General features: G+C 43.2%; 1 protein-coding gene across 2 annotated transcripts in view; it reads left to right on the top strand.

Annotated features, from left to right (window-relative positions):
* Positions 1 to 20,234, top strand: part of LOC115166126 (protein bicaudal D homolog 2) — a 73,331-nt gene that overhangs the window by 24,467 nt on the left and 28,630 nt on the right. For both annotated transcript variants that reach the window (XM_029719845.1, XM_029719844.1), the window contains exon 2: positions 13,444 to 13,656. In XM_029719845.1, coding sequence (XP_029575705.1) covers positions 13,444 to 13,656 — 213 coding nt within the window. The remainder of the gene's footprint in view (positions 1 to 13,443; positions 13,657 to 20,234) is intronic.

The raw sequence follows: 20,234 nt of genomic DNA, 5'->3' as shown, positions 1-20,234 counted from the left end.
TATACTCGAGAGTGGTGGGCAATGTGCACGTCTACAGAGCCTGACCAGGTGGCCGCTTCGTCTGCCCCTACTGCGGCGCCGTTGTTTTGGTTCGACTACTGGAATTAGATCCATTGTCCTGGGTGGTGGTCCGAACAGAGGATCCGCTTCGGGAAAGTCGTATTCCTGGTCGTAATGTTGGTAAGTTGACGTTGCTCATATATCCAATAGTTCTTCCAGGCTGTATGTAATAAGACTTAAGATTTCCTGGGGTAACAATGTTAGAAATAATACATAAAAAAACAAATACTGGATAGTTTCCTAAGAGCTCAAAGCGAGGCAACCATCTCTGTCGGCGCCATCATGCTATCAACACTGTAAAACATTTTTGCGGTAATGCTGCAATTAGTTGGTTGTAATTTTGGGTAGAGCAGAAATTTCCATGTATGTTTGTTAGCTGTATGTGTGACATAACTCCACCAGTCCTATTTATGATATCATTTACAAAGATTATACATTTTGTAAACATTTAATCGATTTTTTTTATTTTTATCAATTAGTATATTTGAGTTTAACCACAAAAAACTGAAATTGCAACCAACTTTCTATGACTTGTTATAAAAATAGTGATATTTTGGAGATTATTTCATTTTCAAATAACCAAAAGTGAGAGGTTGTAATCAGAATTAATGTGGCATGTAAGGCATTGTTAGTTTAACCTGCCCGTTCCATATTTGTCTGTTGAGACGGGGAAATAAACTAAGAAAATTGCTCTGAGAAATCCGGTTCTCTCCTTTGAGTTGCGAAACAGCACCCGGGCAGAATAACAGCTTTTTTTGTGGGGAGGGAGAAATAACACAAATTTTTTTCTCTCCCTCAGAGTTTTAACCTCCAGTGTTCTTCCTATGTAAATAAACCACCAAGTCAGTTCAGATCCAAACCGTTCAGAAAACTACCTTACCTCGTAACCGCACATATTTCTGTTATTTTGTATAAATGTTAAATATGGAACATGGTTTATTTAGGGCAAGTGTACATTTCACTCTGGCCTGGAATCATAATGGCTATACTACCTACATAAAACATTCCATATCGTGTAATAGGCCCTAACTGCTAAAAACCACCCACAGATAACACCTCTTTATATAAAAAAAGAGAAAGTGTTTGAGTGCAAAGCTCGGTGGATTAATGCCACATCAGGGGTAGATAATGACTGCTTTTACCCTACTGACACACTGAGCCCCAGACAGATACAGACACAGTCTCTCTCTTTCTGTGTAGTCTAATAACAGTGCAAGGTTATGGGTCCTCCCACAACAGGTGTTTCAGTAAACTTCCAAATGATACATTCAACATTTCTTCTTGTGTTGGAGATCTGTAAAATAGAATGTGTTGTTCCCAGCCTACTAACCTGCTAAAATAAGGGTTCAAGATGAAGATTGCATGATAGCTAACACAGCTGCCATGATAGCTAACACAGCTGCCATGATAGCTAACACAGCTGACGTGATAGCTAACACAGCTACTAGGAGTACATTCAAGGAATAAAAAAGGAAGGATCACAGCACAGGAGGTTGGTGGCACCTTAATTGGGGTGGACGGGCTCGTGGTAATGGCTGGAGTGGAATCAAATCAAATCAAATTTTATTTATTCACATGTGCCGAATACAACAGGTGTAGGTAGACCTTACAGTGAAATGCATACTTACAAGCCCTTAACCAACAATGCAGTTTTAGGAAAAAAAAATTAAAGGAACAAATAATTAATGAACAACAGTAAAATAACAATAGCAAGGCTATATACAGGGGGTACCGGTACAGAGTCAATGTGTGGGGGCACCGGTTATTCGAGGTAATTGAGGTAATATGTACATGTATGTAGAGTTATTAAAGTGACTATGCATAGATAATAACAGAGTAGCAGCAGCAAATAGTCTGAGTAGCCATTTGATTAGATGTTCAGGAGTCTTATGGCTTGGGGGTAGAAACTGTTTAGAAGCCTCTTGGACCTAGACTTGGCGCTCCGGTACAGCTTGTCGTGCGGTAGCAGAGAGAACAGTCTATGACTAGGGTGGCAGGAGTCTTTGGCAATTTTTAGGGCCTTCCTCTGGCACCACCTGGTATAGAGGTCCTGGATGGCAGGAAGCTTGGCCCCAGTGATGTACTGGGACGTACGCACTACCCTCTGTATGCCTTGCGGTCGGAGGCCGAGCAGTTGCCATACCAGGCAGTGATAAAACCAGTCAGGATGCTCTCGATGGTGCATCTGTAGAACCTTTTGAGGATCTGAGGACCCTTGCCAAATCTTTCAGTCTCCTGAGGGGGAATAGGTTTTGTCGTGCCCTCTTCACGACTGTCTTGGTGTGCTTGGACCATGTTAGTTGGTTGGAGATGTGGACACCAAGGATCTTGAAGCTCTGAACCTGCTCCACTGCACCCCCTGCTCCACTACAGCCCCGTTCGGTCCTCCTTTTCCTGAAGTCCACAATCATCTCCTTTGTCTTGATCACGTTGAGGAAGAGGTTGTTGTCCTGGCACCCCACGGCCAGGTCTCTGACCTCCTCCCTATAGGCTGTCTGGTCATTGTCGGTGATCAGGCCTACAACTGTTGTGTCATCAGGCAAACTTAATGATGGTGTTGGAGTGTGATGGTATCAAATACATCCAACACATGGTTTCCTGGTGTTTAATACCATTCCATTCGCTCTGTTCCAGCCATTATTATGAGCTGTCCTCCCCTCAGCAGCCTCCTTTGCATCATAGATATACACGGTAGGCTGATGTTTTTCTGCCAGCCGTGTAAAGAGCCTCCTAAGTCGGAATAGCAGGGCATTGTAGCGCGGAGACGTTGCAGAGAGGTGTGTGGGTGTGTTTGTGTTAAGGGGGGGTTCTCATTTCTGCAACCTCTCTGGCGTTCTCCATCTAGCATTACCCTCCTGCCCTAGAGCTGTACACTCTCTCGGGCCTAGTAGTTGTTTCTTAGGAGTGGAAGTTTAGATTCAAGCCCTCAAGTCTTTCGAAAGTTTAGTCTCATGCTGAGCAGAGGAAAACACAAAAACACTCTGATCCCCAACCAGAAAAAACTCTATTCTGCTGAGCTATTTTCCTATTGTGTGTCTGTGAGTTTCATTTTGTGTGTGTTTGCGAGTTGTCTAACCTCTCACACACTGCTCCCTAGTCTCTTTGGTGTAGTATTCCTTCCCTTCAGTGTGTGTGCTGCTAGCAGCTTTCAAAACCTCAGCAGCAGTGAGAAGTCTGAACACACTCCTCTCTCTGGAGGCATGGGGCACCAGGTGCTGCAGTACACCTGACTGGAGGGCAAATAGGAAAAATGAAAATGCGCAATAGCTTGTTTGTTAAGTGTGTAAAGCCGTGTGTGTGTGTGTGTGTGTGTGTGTGTGTGTGTGTGTGTGTGTGTGTGTGTGTGTGTGTGTGTGTGTGTGTGTGTGTGTGTGTGTGTGTGTGTGTGTGTGTGTGTGTGTGTGAGAAAAAGTCCAGTGGCTCTGTTCTGTGCAGAGAATCAATATGGCTTTCTGCTAGACAAAAGCTAATTTCTTTACCTCCGTTTCCCTAACTTTCTTCTTTCTTCCCTCTCGCCCCACCTCTTTCTTTCCTTTCTTTTTTTTATCCCCCTTGCTTCTCTGTTCCTTCCCTCCCTCTCTCACCCTGCTCCCCTCTTGCTCTCTGAAATTATGATTCTCATTCTGAAATAGTTCCATGTAATGAAGGGCCTAGTCGTTAATCAGATCATCATCTTTTATCTCCTGTTAGATGACTCATGTCTGGATCTGCTGAGGGTTGGAGGGAAAATACAGCATGTCACTTGGGTTCTATCTGTTGAATGTACATGTAGAACAGACCCATTTGTCACGGTAACATAGCCCAGATCAAATTTTCATGTGTGACATGATGAGAGCCTACTGTAGGTGTTCCGTGATTAGGGAGATGAGGTTTGAACTATAGGGAAAGAAACAGTGTTAACACTGATGTAAGGAATCCACTTTTCACATCTCTCTCTCTCTCTCTCTCTCTCTCTCTCTCTCTCTCTCTCTCTCTCTGTAGAAGAGGTGAAGAGGCTCATTCAGAGAGGGGTGTCACTCATTAACACTGTGCCATTGGCTTTGAGATCACTGTGGCACATCAATCGCCAGTGCCACTGTTCTCCTAGGTAAATGATTAGCAGAGGCAAACATACACATGTGAAGGGCTTGACATTCCTCACGAAGGCTATGTAGATGTAGATAAGGGAAAAACCGGGTCCGCGTTTTTGTCGTTTAGAAATTGAAATGTCCTCAGATGCTGTTATAGGGAGTAAGTGGATGTGAGTGAACCTCCAGTGCCAGGTCAGTGTGTGTCTGTCCGCCCGTGTCCGTGTGCGTGTCCACATTATGAAGAGCACACTGGGAGATATCCATAATTGTAAGCATTTGATAATGGCCGCTAAATATAGAAACTGCACACATACCCCAAAGCTCTGTGAGATGTAGAGAAACAAACTGCACTGTCTGTGCAGTGGCCCGTGAATAAGAGGTGGAGAGAGAGGGAGGTAGAGAGAAGGAGGGAGAATGTTTCTGTTTACTGCAGAAGGTTCTCTCACGCCATGTGTGGTGCGATTCACAAGTCAGGAATAACCATTGAGTTTTTTTCTTTTTTCGAACCTCCCCTGCTCGGACGACATTCAAAGCACTGAAACACTGAACAGTCATCACTGAGCTGAGGCACTGCGGGGGCATGCAGGGTCAAGGTACTGATTATCATCAGCTGTATGACTGCCTGTCTGGGTAACCATTACAGGCCTCTCTTATAATATGACACGACTGCTTCTGCATGCCAGAGCTGGGAGTGTGGTGTGAGTTTGAATGGTTCGGTATTGGTAATGGTATAATCTACAGAGAGTGTTGTGGTTTTAAGAAAGTGTGTGTATTTAGCCTTCAGTTAAATGTTTAACTGTGAGTCAGTGTTTTTGTTTCCATAGTCATTGTAGACCTAGTTGAAGTTCATAGTATGTTTATCTTTAAAACTGTGTGGTGCTCATCCAAAGGTCTCTGCCGTCTCTCTCACGTTTCTGGGCTGTAATGCGGGTGGTGGTGGCGGCCTTGTGGGTGTGTTGTGTGGTATTGCCCAGTGAGCGTGCCCAATCCTGTCCTATCTGAAACAGCCAGGGTGCATACCATTCTTTTAGCTATCAGAATCTGGCACAGAGATACTATCACATTGAACAGTCTTTGGTTTGTTGTTGAGCTTGTGAAGCCCATGCAATTTCTGTGTTATTTCCTGCAGTACTGCAGTTTGTTTGTGTTGCGTGTGCTGACTGGCTACTCTCTATATCAGTATGCTACTCACATCCATCCCTTCCAATTCAAGATTGCAATGCAGGGGCCAGATAACCCCTCTCTCTGGTCATTAGCTACCTCACTGTGTGTCGTGTGACATTACGAAAAGTGCAGCGCTCTACTGTCTGGTTCCAAACAAAGACTTTGGCCTTTTCTCTGCCTTTCCCTGTCTCTGTCTTTTTCTTCTCTCTCTCTCCCGCTGTTTTTCATTCAGGGCCATTTTTTTCTGTTTATTTGTGATGGAAAATGGGGGGATAGCAGTGTGGGGTTAAAATTGAGTTTAAGGGGTCAGATCATCACAAGGTCAGAGATTGGAGGAAGCTGATCCAAATCCAAATGGGATTGATCATGATAGAATGGGCTCTAACAGGGTTTGGTCCTGAGGCAATGTTATGTCACTTATCTCCCTCACTAGCTTTAAGCACCAGCTGTCAGAGCAGCTCACAGATTACTGCACCTGTACATAGCCCATCTATAATTTAGCCCAAACAACTACCTCTTCCCCTACTGTATTTATTTATTTATTTATTTTGCTCCTTTGCACCCCATTATTTATATTTCTACTTTGCACTTTCTTCCACTGCAAATCTACCATTCCAGTGTTTTACTTGCTATATTGTATTTACTTTGCCACCATGGCCTTTTTTGCCTTTACCTACCTTATCTCACCACATTTGCTCACTTTGTATATAGACTTATTTTTCTACTGTATTATTGACTGTAGGTTGGTTTTACTCCATGTGTATCTCTGTGTTGTTGTATGTGTCAAACTGCTTTGCTTTATCTTGGCCAGGTCGCAATTGTAAATGAGAACTTGTTCTCAACTTGCCTACCTGGTTAAATAAAGGTGAAATAAAAAAAATAAAAAAAATGTTAAACTACTATCTGGCATCGATTAGTTCACCATAGGCCTTTCTCAGTGGACCGCAGTAGTGTATACACACACACACACACACACACCAAGAAGCAGAGAACGGAGAAGATTGGGCTTAGCTTCTGCTAGTTTGATCTTCTGCTTCGGAAGGTCTTGCTGGATCTCCGGAGGATCTCTCCCCTCGTTCACCCACAGGGTTGGCCCTGCTCAAACCCCTCTAACAAGACGCCTGCTTCTCTCGCATCGGAACATGAGGGGGAAAAAATAGAATATCTCATGCGGCTGGGGTTTAGTTTGGCATCACAGGCTCAGCTTCTTAAGGTTGAAGATAACAGGTTTAGAGGAATGTGGTGTGTGAGTGGGTGGCTGGATGGGGGATTTTATTTTATTTTACCTTTATTTAACTAGGCAAGTCAGAACAAATTCTTATTTTCAATGACGCCCTAGGAACAGTGGGTTAACTGCCTTGTTCAGGGGCAGAACGACAGATTTGTACCTTGTCAGCTCGATGATGGTTGTTGGAATAGAAGAACAAGGTTCAACTCTTTGACCTGACCCTCCCTTGAACCTTACTCTAACCTGCTCTCTGAGCTGATGTATAGCTTTAAGCAGGTGGACTTTGACCAGGAGCTGTCTAGGATCATATAACAGATTTGACTGACAGCTAGCTCCTTTTCAGTCCTGATAGGCCTTGTCCTCTAATCAGTGACCTTTGAACCCTAACACTCTGTGGTGTCTGTATTGTCAGATTACAGGGGAATAACTATTATTCTCCTGAAATGACATACTTAAATCTAACTGCCTGTGGCTCGGGCCCTGAAGCAAGGATATGCATATTCTTGGTACCATTTGAAAGGAAACACTTTGAAGTTCATGGAAATGTGAAAGGAATGTAGGAGAATCTACCCCAATAGATCTGGTAAAAGATAATACAAAGAAAAAAATCAACGTTCTTTTGTATTTTTTTGTACCATCATCTTTGAAATGCAAGAGAAAGGCCATAATGTATTATTCCAGCCCAGGTGCAATATACATTTTGGCCACTAGGTGGCAGCAGTGTATGAGCAACGTTTTAGACTGATCCAATGAACCATTGCATTTCTGTTCAAAATTTTGTGTCAAGACTGCCCAAATATGCCTAATTTTGTTTATTAATAACTTTTTATGTTCAAAATTGTGCACTCTCCTCAAACAATAGCGTGGTATTCTTTCACTGTAATAGCTACTGTAAATTGGACAGTGCAGTTAGATTAACAAGAATTTAAGCTTTCTGCCAATATCAGATATGTCTATGTCCTGGGAAATGTTCTTGTTACTTAAAACCTCATGCTAATCGCATTAGCCTACGTTAGCTCAACCATCCCATGAAACACTGATCCCGAAGAAGTTTTTAAGTCCCTTAGTTCTGTTCGTTTTGACTGGTGTGAACACTATCTGCACTTGGAAGCCCACTAAACAATGCACCATGGTTCGCTCAGAACGAGCGGTCTTGGTCCGGTTCAGTTAGTACCGTGGTGCGGTTCGCTGCAGGTGAGAACGCAGTCCGAACCAAACACAGTCATGCCTTATTATTGGTTGTTTGATGAAATGCATGCAGCATCATAACTTGAGATCTCTGAAAAACATTCTGTGGGTAGCAGCAGCATTTATGAGCTCATCCGATGCAGATTATGGGAGACGGAGGCTATGCCGTGGATAGACTATTCACGTCGCAGTTAGAGCAGCTATTGCGCTGTATCCTCCCGCATGTTGTGGAAGACCAGAGCGAAAGTAATATAAAGATTGGGACACACAACTGATGCTTCATGTTAATCATGCATGGATTTAAACATTTTTGTCCAATAATGACTTCATGGACACATGATTTTGTTAAGGAATTTTTGTTTGTTTAGCATTTGGCAACCGGGGGGGAAAAAAACTGATTCGAACTACAGATTAAAACTACAGTACCAGTCAAAAGTGTGGACCCACCTACTCATTCAAGGGTTTTTCTTTATTTTTACTTTTTTCTACATTGTATAATAATAGTGAAGACATCAAAACTATGAAATAACACATATGGAATCATGTAGTAACCAAAAAAGTGTTTAATAAATCAATCTATTTTATATTTGATATTCTTCAAAGTAGCCACCCTTTGCCTTGATGACAGCTTTGCAAACTCGTGGCATGTGTGGGAACTCCTTCAAGACTGTTGGAAAAGCATTCCAGGAGGAACCTGGTTGAGAGAATGCCAAGAGTGTGCAACGACATTATAAAATCCATGTACACAAACAACAAGTGTGTAATTCAATTTGGCAAAACACAAAATGAGGTGGAAACTGAGCTGCACTTCCTAACCTCTTGCCAAATGTATGACCATATTATGTCATTGTTGTCGTTTTAAATAAGAATTTGTTCTTAACTGACTTGCCTAGTTAAATAAAGGTTCAATTTAAAATTACCACAAAACAAATACACAAACCCACAAAGAAGTTTGGTAAACTCCCATATCTATTGGGTGAAATACCACAGTGTGCCATCACAGCAGCAAGATTTGTGATCTCTTGCCACAAGAAAAGGGCAATTAGTGAAAAACAAACACCATTGTAAATATAACCTATATTTATGTTTATTTAGTTTCCCTTTCGTACTTCAACTTTTTGCACATCATTACAGCACTCAATAGATACTGTACATTTTATGACATTTGAAATATCTTTATTCTTTTGGAATTTTTGGAAGTGTAATGTTTAAAGTTAATATTTTATTGTTTATTTCACTTTTGTTTATTATTTATTTAACTTGCTTTGGTAATATAAACATACATTTCCCATGCCAATAAAGCCCTTAAATTGAATTGAATTGAAAAATTGAGAGAGCGAGAGAGAGAAGCAGACAGAGAGAGAAAGATCAGAGATGACACAACATCATCCCCCTCCCCAGAACATCACATGATGATGAAGCTAACTGTGATGATGTGCTTTGCTGTCTGCCTTGGGGCCTATAGGGATCAGAACCCAGCAGGAAGTCTGGTTAGATCCATCCCATAATATATGGGCTCATTTGGAATCAGACCCTGTTGGCTTCATAGGGCCAAATCTCCAGTGGGTTCTGTCTTCTCCCATTCCCTTTCAACATGCTAGAGCTTGTAGCTCGTTTCTGCGTTACCACAAATATCCGACTGATTCATTCTCTTAAAGTCAGCTGTCACCTTCTTTACATACATATAGTTGAAGTCGGGAGTTTACATGCACCTTAGCCAAATACATTAAACTCAGTTTTTCAAAATTCCTGACATTTAATCCTAGAAAAAAATCCCTGTCTTAGGTCAGTTAGGATCACCACTTTATTTTAAGAATGTGAAATGTCAGAATAATAGTAGAGAGAATTATTTATTTCAGCTTTTATTTCTTTCATCACATTCCCAGTGGGTCAGAAGTTTACATACACTCAATTAGTATTTGATAGCATTGCTTTTTAATTGCTTAACTTGGGTCAAACGTTTCAGGTAGCCTTCCACAAGCTTACCACAATAAGTTGGATGAATTTTGTCCCATTCCTCATGACAGAGCTGGTGTAACTGAGTCAGGTTTTTAGGCCTCCTTGCTCGCACAGGCTTTTTCAGTTTTGGCCACAAATTTTCTATAGGATTGAGGTCAGGGCTTTGTGATGGCCACTCCAATACCTTGACTTTGTTGTCCTTAAGCCATTTTGCCACAACTTTGGAAGTATGCTTGGGGTCATTGTCCACTTGGAAAACCCATTTGTGACCAAGCTTTAACTTCCTGATGTCTTGATGTTTCTTAAATATATCCACATAATTTTCCAACCTCATGATGCCATCTATTTTGTGAAGTGCACCAGTCCCTCCTGCAACAAAGCACCCCCACAACATGATGCTGCCAGCCCCGTGCTTCACGGTTGAGATGGTGTTCTTCGGCTTGCAAGCCTCCCCCTTTTTCCTCCAAACATAACGATGGTCATTATGGCCAAACAGTTCTATTTTTGTTTCATTAGACCAGAGGACATTTGTCCAAAAAGTACGATCTTTGTCCCCATGTGCAGTTGCAAACTGTAGTCTGGCTTTTTTATGGCGGTTTTGGAGCAGTGGCTTCTTCCTTGCTGTGTGGCCTTTCAGGTTATGTCGATATAGGACTCGTTTTACTGTGGATATAGATACTTTTGTACCTGTTTCCTCCAGCATCTTCACAAGGTCCTTTGCTGTTGTCCTGGGATTGATTTGCACTTTTTGCACCAAAGTACATTCATCTCTGAGACAGAACGCCTCTCCTTCCTGAGCGGTATGATGGCTGCGTGGTCCCATGGTGTTTATACTTGCGTACTATTGTTTGTACAGATGAACGTGGTACCTTCAGGAGTTTGGAAATTGCTCCCAGACTTGTGGAGGTCTAAACAATTTTTTTTGAGGTCTTGGCTTATTTCTTTTGATTTTAACATGATGTCAAGCAAAGAGGCACTGAGTTTGAAGGTAGTCTTTGAAATACATCCACAGGTACACCTCCAATTGACTCAAATGATGTCAATTAGCCTATCAGAAGCTTCTAAAGCCATGACATCATTTTCGGGATTTTTTCAAGCTGTTTAAAGGCACAGTAGTGTATGTAAACATACACAGTAGTGTATGTAAACTTCTGACCCACTGGAATTGTGATACAGTGACTTTTAAGTGAAATAATCTGTCTGTAAACAATTGTTGGAAAAAGGATCTGTGTCATACACAAAGTAGATTTACCAAAACTATAGTTTGTTAACAAGAAATCTGTGGAGTGGTTGAAAAATGAGTTTTAAGGACTCCAACCTAAGTGTATGTTATCTTCCGACTTCAACTGTATGTATGTTATCATGAATTCCCCTTTTATTAGCCATATCGCAATATGCTAATTCTTACTCACATCCTCTCACAGTTAACATATGGTGCTGCATTAGTGATTTTTTTGGGCTGTGTGTCAGGGGTGCCGCGTTAAGTTTATGGATTGCTTGCGCTCCCCCCTCCCCATCCCCCAAAAGTTACCCCACACATAGGGAATGAGATTAAGGGGCTTGGGTCAGCGGATTTCGGCTCAGTGCCCCCCATTTGAAGCCTGCCTGCCCGTGCCCCCTAGATTAGATTGATAGGGTCAGAGCCCCCCCCAATCCAGATTATCGTGATAGGATTCCCCTACTTTCTGATTGGGTTAATCCCTTCTCTTAATGACGATTTAATCAAAGAGGGGATGCGGTTGTTTTGGTGGGTTGAGCTTTGGGTGGACAGGAGCTCGTTTTGAGGCACATGTGGTGTGGGATAGCACTCAAAGCGTGTGGATACAGTTTGTCAACGTAGTACAAGCTTGGTCATTTATCACCCGTTATGGTATCCCAAGGTCTCTGGGCGCAGTGTTGAGTCTGTGTGGAAACCGAACACAGTGCTGGCCTTCAGAGGGGCATGTTCATATGAGCCCTCAAGCTCCATGAGTCCTATGTTTACATTCTTCTACCCCATAAGGCTCTCCAGACCTGTGGATGAGTGCGTTAGCCAATGCTCCACAGTGCTAGCCTGTGTGTAGATTGGTGTTCTCTAGGTGGCCTGAGATCCTTGACTCCTTTTTCCATGCTACAGCCAGAACCATTCCACCATTCTAGAGCCATTCCAGGCTTCCAGCTTCCAGTGTTCTCAGCTGGAATGTTTATCTGATCATGTTTATTCTATCTGCTTTTCTGCAATCTCTATATCTTTCCCCATCATGTGAGACGTCCATCATGAACGAGACATGATGTCATTTTCATGTCTGGCTGTAACCCACTGAACTAGTTCTGCACAGGATTTTTATTTTAACTCCGTCTGTAAATAGTTCAATTTCAGAAATGTAATTTTAAAGTGCAGATTTCCTTTATTCTCTAAAGCCCTCAAACTCAACTGCGTTTTTTCATTCTTCCCTTCTAAACAGGGACAGCAGGCTCCAGACCGTGTAGGGTAAGAGTTGAATACCCCTGCTCTAAAGGAAGGAATTACTGGGATTATGTTGAAACGCAATAAAAACGAGTTAATCTGGCCACAGTCACGTGCATGTGTACTTTATAGTGTGTACTTTATAGTGTGTACTTTATAGTGTGTACTGTAGTGTGTACTGTAGAGTGTGTACTGTAGAGCGTGTCAGGGTCAGAGAGAGAGTGAGAGGAGCTAAAAGCAAGGTCAGATGTCTGATAGCCTCAGGTGAAAACAGACATAGGGATTGTAGTCCAGCTGAGAGACAAAATGATAAATTAAAATCTCCATCAAATGGATCACTGGGGGATTGGAAATTAAATCTGTAATCAGAGGGTGATTATTCTGAGAGAGAGCGAGAGAGAGCGAGAGAGAGAGGGAGAGAGAAACCTAGAGTCTCTCTGTGTGGCCAGAAATTTCTGACCAGGCACTGTGATAGGGCTGCCCCATGGTCCATTTCAGAAAAAAGTCCCGACAGAGGAACAATTATTAGTGAAGTGAAACACGCCATTATTGACTAAGGGCCATTATAGCAGCAAAGAGACAAAAAGGGATTAGAGAATACAAGCCCTCTCTCACTGTCACACTCTTGTGTGTCCCTGGCCTGTGGTAGTAGAGACATCTTCCCTTTCTAAACGGCTGTCAATCTGGGGAATTTGGATGATTTCCTAATTTTATCTGTCTGTAGTCATAAATGATCTTAAGAGCATTAGACTATATTCTATAATCAGAGAGGGACAGTGTTTGTCTAGGAGGTTTCCTATAGCCTGTCTTCTGCTTTACTTGGATTTGTTCCTATTTGTTTGAACTGCCTTCTGCTTGGTCTCTGGTTGAGCATGTGCAGTATGGACTAGCGTCCTATGGGTAGAGAGGGTGGGGGAGAAGAGAGAGTCGGTAGGGGCAAGAGAGGGGGATGATGGAGGGAGGAATAGAGGTGTTAGAGGAGGAGGATGGCGTCCAGGTGGGAACTGTTATGACTGAGAGGTTATTTCTCCAGGATATACTATTTTAGGAGGGAGAGTTTTTGGGACAGCACTCTCCTCCTCTCTGTTCTGTTTAATTGGTTCTGTCCCCAGCTGAACCTCAGCTGAACAAATAGGCTCATTTCAAAATGGATGAAATTCCAAATGGGAAAAGTAGCTCAGGAGATCAGCTGAGTAAATCCTACGTGCTGGAACTCTCTGAAATAGTGTTCACATGCATGTGCTCTTCTCAAACATATGCCTACAGTAGCCTTTCCACTGCATTTACCAAACCCTAACCTCTCTCCCTTCCTGTCTCTCTCTCTCCAGGCATTTGGACAAGCCTACTCCAACCATAAGAAGGTGGCTGCAGATGGGGAGAGCAGGGAGGAGTCTCTGATCCAGGAGGCGGTGTGTAAGGAGGCCTATTACGAGCAGCGGGTCCTGGAGCTGCAGACGGAGCTCCGCCAGGCCCGTAATGTCCTCACCAACACCCAGTCAGAGAACGAACGCCTGGCCTCCATCGCCCAGGAGATGAGAGAGGTAAGATGAGAAAAAAAGCGGGAGATAGAACAGATTCAGTTGCCACATCCTACTATAGATACGAGTTTGCATACAGACTAATACCCCACCTTGTATTAAAATACATAAGATTATATTTTCTGGACAGGTGTAGACTATATTCACAAAAGACACATTGTAATCCTATCTTGATTTGATCTAGATTCTAGTTAAATACTGGATTTGTAGGGCATGGCGCTTGCATTGCCAGGGTTGTGGGTTCAATTCCCACGGGGGACCAGTATGATGAAAATGTATGCACTCACTACTGTAAGTTGCTCTGGATAAGAGCATCTGCTAAATGATGTGAAATGTTTTTTGGACCATTTGTGATTCGATTTGATAATGGGTATAGACTGGGTATATGAGATCAGATCCTATTGTAGACTATTATATGTGCATGTAAGTAAACAAAATTACACTTGCACATTCTCAACTACACAATTGCTGATACACACACCCACACACACACTTTCGACTTTGCAGATATGTATGTGCGCACACGTACCCATACTAGCATTGAAGCTTTCCCAATTATCTATACTTGGCGACACTTGCACAATGTACACACCCACACAAATTTGCTATACATTCAGATATTGTTTATTTATACCCTGCCTGTGGATACTAGACTACAGTTCCAGACTTGCCTGACTCCAGTGCTAGTGGTAGAACTCTGCTTGGCGTGTCCAGGCAGGACTAATGACACCCTGATAGTTTCAGCCCCTGTGGTGAACTGGCACAGATCAGGCTGATTGAACGAGCGCCATAATGGCTGTCGTACTGATGTGGTCCTGTCTCTGCAGCCCTGGGGATCTGGGCGAGGCTGAAATTACAGAAGGAGAGAGCAGGGGAAACTTAACGGTCTGTCTCTGCTGTGGCGTGATGAAGGGAAAGGTTAACAACTGCTTCTTGGTTAGAGAAAATTGTGATAAATAAAAAAGTATACCAGTTTCATTTAAGGACCAAAGAATTGACAGCTGTGCCATACACATTGCAAAATAGTTAGGAAGAGATTTTTTTTTTTTACAATTCCATGGCACATCGATTCAAAACGTAGAGTTTTTCTATGTAAATTATTATACAAAATTCTTGCAACCAATAGAATGTTATATACAGTTGAAGTCGGAGGTTTACATACACTTAGGTTGGAGTCATTAAAACTCGTGTTGTTGTCCATTAGTTTACTCCAATTAGGGGAAGGGGGGTAGGGTTAGGGGAAAATAATAAAGGAAAATATATTAAAAAATATATGGGGTGTTGGAAATGATGCAGACAATTACATTGATAGAAGCCACAATCTATTTGCAATATTGAAGCTGATCCCCCCCCCCCAAAAAAAATGCTTATTGCTACTATAGGCAAACTAGGCATATCAGGCATTATGCATATATTATGGTTATAGGTTAATTGTTGCATTAGTAATGCATTAATGCTGTGGCACTAGTGCACATTACACAGAGTACAGGCACTAGGTCCTGAGATTATCAGCAGTGCCCATCGGCCAGCCCAGGCGTCACTGGCGTGCCTCTCCTCTCACATCAGATCTGGCATCCTTCCCTGGCTTGAGAGCGCCAGCCGTGCCACCTGCCTGTCCTCTTGTCTGCTATGGGCCAGATAAGAGCCAGTGAGATGCCACACACCACTCGCATCCCCTCACACACTGCCCCACTAACACACATACACCTACATTGTCTCAGAGACATCCCCTCACACACTGCCCCACTAACACACATACACCCACATTGTCTCAGAGACATCCCCTCACACACTGCCCCACTAACACACATACACCTACATTGTCTCAGAGACATCCCCTCACACACTGCCCCACTAACACACATACACCCACATTGTCTCAGAGACATCCCCTCACACACTGCCCCACTAACACACATACACCTACATTGTCTCAGAGACATCCCCTCACACACTGCCCTACTAACACACATACACCCACATTGTCTCAGAGACATCCCCTCACACACTGTCCCACTAACACACATACACCTACATTGTCTCAGAGACATCCCCTCACACACTGCCCCACTAACACACATACACCTACATTGTCTCAGAGACATCCCCTCACACACTGCCCCACTAACACACATACACCCACATTGTCTCAGAGACATCCCCTCACACACTGCCCCACTAACACACATACACCTACATTGTCTCAGAGACATCCCCTCACACACTGCCCCACTAACACACATACACCTACATTGTCTCAGAGACATCCCCTCACACACTGCCCCACTAACACACATACACCTACATTGTCTCAGAGACATCCCCTCACACACTGCCCCACTAACACACATACACCTACATTGTCTCAGAGACATCCCCTCACACACTGCCCTACTAACACACATACACCCACATTGTCTCAGAGACATCAGGTCATACATCCCCAATCATCATAATAGCATCCTGTATCGTCTGTGCTCTCTTTTGTTTTTAAATGTCATTTACATTCAGGCCTAATTAGCCTCATTAGCGGGGACTGCGTGTATGTGTGTGTGTGCGTATGTGTGCCTGTGTGTGTCTGGGCTGAGCCAGCAATGAAGAGATTGAAATAACGAGAGGGGCCGGCATGTTGAAAGGGGGCCTGGCCCCTCTTGGGGAGGTGGTTAGCTTTGAACTTTTGAGCCCGGCTGTCTGACACAACGAGAGGGAGACAGAAAGAGAGGGAGAGACAGAAGGAGAGAAGGAGGGAAGAAAGAGAGGGGCTCTCACTTTTAGATTGTCCTGTTTGATCTGAAGGGCTGTGTTCTCTTAGTAGTAGGTATTAAGGGTGAAATAATGAGGAGGGATTTCTGACACCGGCTGCTGAGCAGGGAGAGGATAAGGTATATACAGTAGATTACAAGAAGGGCATGACGATACAGTGGTGCTTCACCTCCATAAGCCTAAAAACTGTTCCTGTGTCTCCTTCTCATGTGAAATGTATTTAATAAAAACAAATTAATTTCTCAGAGTTTTATTTTGTTAGCAGAAAATCATTAAAGCATGCTGTGAGCCCTCTCTCTCTCTCCCTCTGTCTCCCCCTCATTCTCTCCCAACCTCTCTCCCGCTAACTCTCTCCCTTCCTTGTTTAAACCCTCTCCCCAAATCCCTCCATGTTGGGACTCATCAGATTTAGTTAAGCTCTGCGACAGCGTTTTGCTGCTCAAGTTAGCGATTACTCCGGTTCTGGGAGGGGAGAGGGTCTGAAGGCCTCCCTGTCTAAGGGAGTTTGACACCCCGTCAGTTTGGAAACACATCTGCGGCAAGGTAATCAAATCCTCACACTTTGCTTTCAGTCTGGCGTTTCTTATAGATATTAGGGCCAAAAAATAAAGTACTAACAATTTTCGTCATGCTCTAGAAAATAGCCAGTTGCTACTTGACTCTGGCGACTGAAACAAGCCTTAAGATTGGCTTTATGGAAGCCAGATGTCTTTCTCCAAACATAGCTTATGTTTGACTTAGGCTGTGTCTGCAGTAACAGAAGAGTATCAGCCCCCTCTTTATGAACACATGGATCCACTTATTACCTACATACTTGCACTTACAGTTGAAGTCAAGTTTACATAGACTTAGTTTGGAGTCATTAAAACTCATTTTTCAATCACTCCACAAATTTCTTTTTAACAAACTGTTGTTTTGGCAAGTCGGTTAGGACATCTACTTTGTGCATGACACAAGCAATTTTTCCAACAATTGTTTACAGACAGATTATTTCACTTCTAATTCACTGCATCACAATTCCAGTGGGTCAGAAGTTTACATTCCCGAAAATGATGTCATGGCTTTAGAAGCTTCTGATAGGCTAATTGACATAATTTGAGTCAATTGGAGGTGTACCTGTGGATGTATTTCAAGGCCTACCTTCAAACTCAGTGCCTCTTTGCTTGACATCATGGGAAAATCAAAAGAAATCAGCCAAGACCTCAGAAATAAAATCTGGTTCACCCTTTGGAGCAATTTCCAAATGCCTGAAGGTACCACGTTCATCTGTACAAACAATAGTACGCAAGTATAAACACCATGGGACCACACAGCCGTCGTACCGTTCAGGAAGGAGACACATTCTGTCTCCTAGAGAAGAACGTACTTTGGTGCGAAAAGTGCAAATCAATCCCAGAACAACAGCAAAGGACCTTGTGAAGATGCTGGAAGAAACAGGTACAAAAGTATCTATATCCACAGTAAAATGAGTCCTATATCGACATAACCTGAAAGGCCGCTCAGCAAGGAAGAAGCCACTGTTCCAAAACCGCTATAAAAAAGCCAGGCTACGGTTTGCAACTGCACATGGGGACAAAGATTGTACTTTTTTGAGAAAATTCCTCTGGTCTGATGAAACAAAAATAGAACTGTTTGGCCATAATGACCATCGTTATGTTTGGAGGGAAAAGGGGGAGGCTTGCAAGCCGAAGAACACCATCCCAACTGTGAAGCACGTGGGTGGCAGCATCATGTTGTGGGGGTGCTTTGCTGCAGGAGAGACTGGTGCACTACACAAAATAGATAGGACGAAAAATTATGTGGATACATTGAAGCAACATCTCAAGACATCAGTCAGGAAGTTAAAGCTTGGTCGCAGATGGGTCTTCCAAATGGACAATGACCCCAAGCATACTTCCAAAGTTGTGGCAAAATGGCTTAAGGACAACAAAGTCAAGGTATTGGAGTGGCCATCACAAAGCCCTGACCTCATTCCCATAGAAAATGTGTGGGCAGAACTGAAAAAGCGTGTGTGAGCAAGGAGGCCTACACACCTGACTCAGTTACATCAGCTCTGTCAGGAGGAATGGGCCATAATTCACCCAACTTATTGTGGGAAGCTTGTGGGAGGCTACCCGAAACGTTTGACCAAAGTTAAACAATTTAAAGGCAATGCTATCAAATACTAATTGAGTGTATGTAAACTTCTGACCCACTGGGAATGTGATGAAAGAAATAAAAGCTGAAATAAATTATTCTCTCTACTATTATTCTGACATTTCACATTCTTAAAATAAAGTGGTGATCCTAGCTGACCTAAGACAGGGAATTTTTACTAGGATTAAATATTAGGAATTGTGACAAACTGAGTTTAATGTATTTAGCTAAGATGTATGTAAACTTCCGACTTCAACTGTACATCACTCTTTCTCTGTGAATACGGATTTTAGCACCATATTAATGCTGTGAGCCAGTCTTCAGTTTAGTGCTGTTACCGGTGCTCGACTGGTTCCCTTGTTTGTGTGGCTCTGTCTGCCTGCAGGTGCCAACCTCATTGTGAATACACACACACACACACACACACACACACACACACACACACACACACACACACACACACACACACACACACTGGTGCAGTGGCATGGTGGGCGGCCAGGGCTAATTGCCTAGATGGAGGGAGTTGGAGTGTACATCTCACTATGTATAGGAGCTAATGACACCCATCCACTGCCACTTTATGGGCAGAGGTAGCCAGCAGAAGGCGGGCAGCGGTTGGGAGCCAGGGCACTGAGGCTGGCATTGTGATGGGACTGAGGACTCTGAAAGAACCCTTTTGTCAGCTGGGTTTCAAATTAGGCAGCTAGGGATGGAGGGAGAAAGGGAGAGGGTGGAAAGAGGAGATGGAAATCCGTTAGGAGGAGGAGAAAACAGAGACTCTGAAATGTGATGTGTTTGTTTCTTTTTCTGGCATATGCTTGGCAGCCCTGATTTAGTCAAGGGGATGGTTTTATCCCAAACCTCTGTCAGTTGATCTGTCATGTGACTCCATAGACAGAGTTGGGTCGCCTTGTGATTGTTGACATTTTTTCTCTATGAGAGATTTGGAAATATAGGTGAACGATGGGAGCTTTCACAAATCAATTTAATTCAATCAACTGTATTCCCCATGGGCCAATTATTACATGGGCCAATTATTCATTATTATTATTATTACAAAGTGGCAGTCACGACAACATAAACAAGTCTTGATACAGTACCCGTCTGCCATCGGATGCAGAGGGTCTTTTATGTGATAAATAATTGTCAGACAGGTTCATAAGGTGAGCTTGTTTTCATGAGGTAATGACCCCACTGCACCTCAATGACCTACCATGCTCAATAATCATCCATCACAGTTAACCTATTGCTAGTAAAAGCCTATACACTACTCAGACCTATAAAACATCTAAAATGGCAGCTGTCTATGATTGACTGTCTGAGATATCCTAGGAATGCATTCTCAATCCTGTAGCCTCCTCCCTCCCCCTCTCTTTCAGTTGATCCTGTTTAACATACCACTGGTATACGGTGTTCATACGTCACATAAAAGCGTCTGCCATCTACGAGGCCCATAGACACCCAGCCAGTGACTGAGAGCCTCGGGCAGTGATAAGCCACACTTCTATGCCACGGTGCGAGCTACAGTACAGGATTAAAGCCATACAATGGGCACGGTAATGACCGTGACTCCATTAGACTCAAGCTCTCATGTCACAGGCTGAATCTGTGCTGCCTCCCGCACTCTTTTCAACACTCACAGAATTCCCATAGTGAGCCGCTCAAGAACTTAACTAATT

This window comes from Salmo trutta, chromosome 28 (assembly GCF_901001165.1).
Source record: "Salmo trutta chromosome 28, fSalTru1.1, whole genome shotgun sequence".
Taxonomy (NCBI): Eukaryota; Metazoa; Chordata; class Actinopteri; order Salmoniformes; family Salmonidae; genus Salmo; species Salmo trutta.
This window is presented reverse-complemented; position numbering and strand designations above follow the sequence as displayed.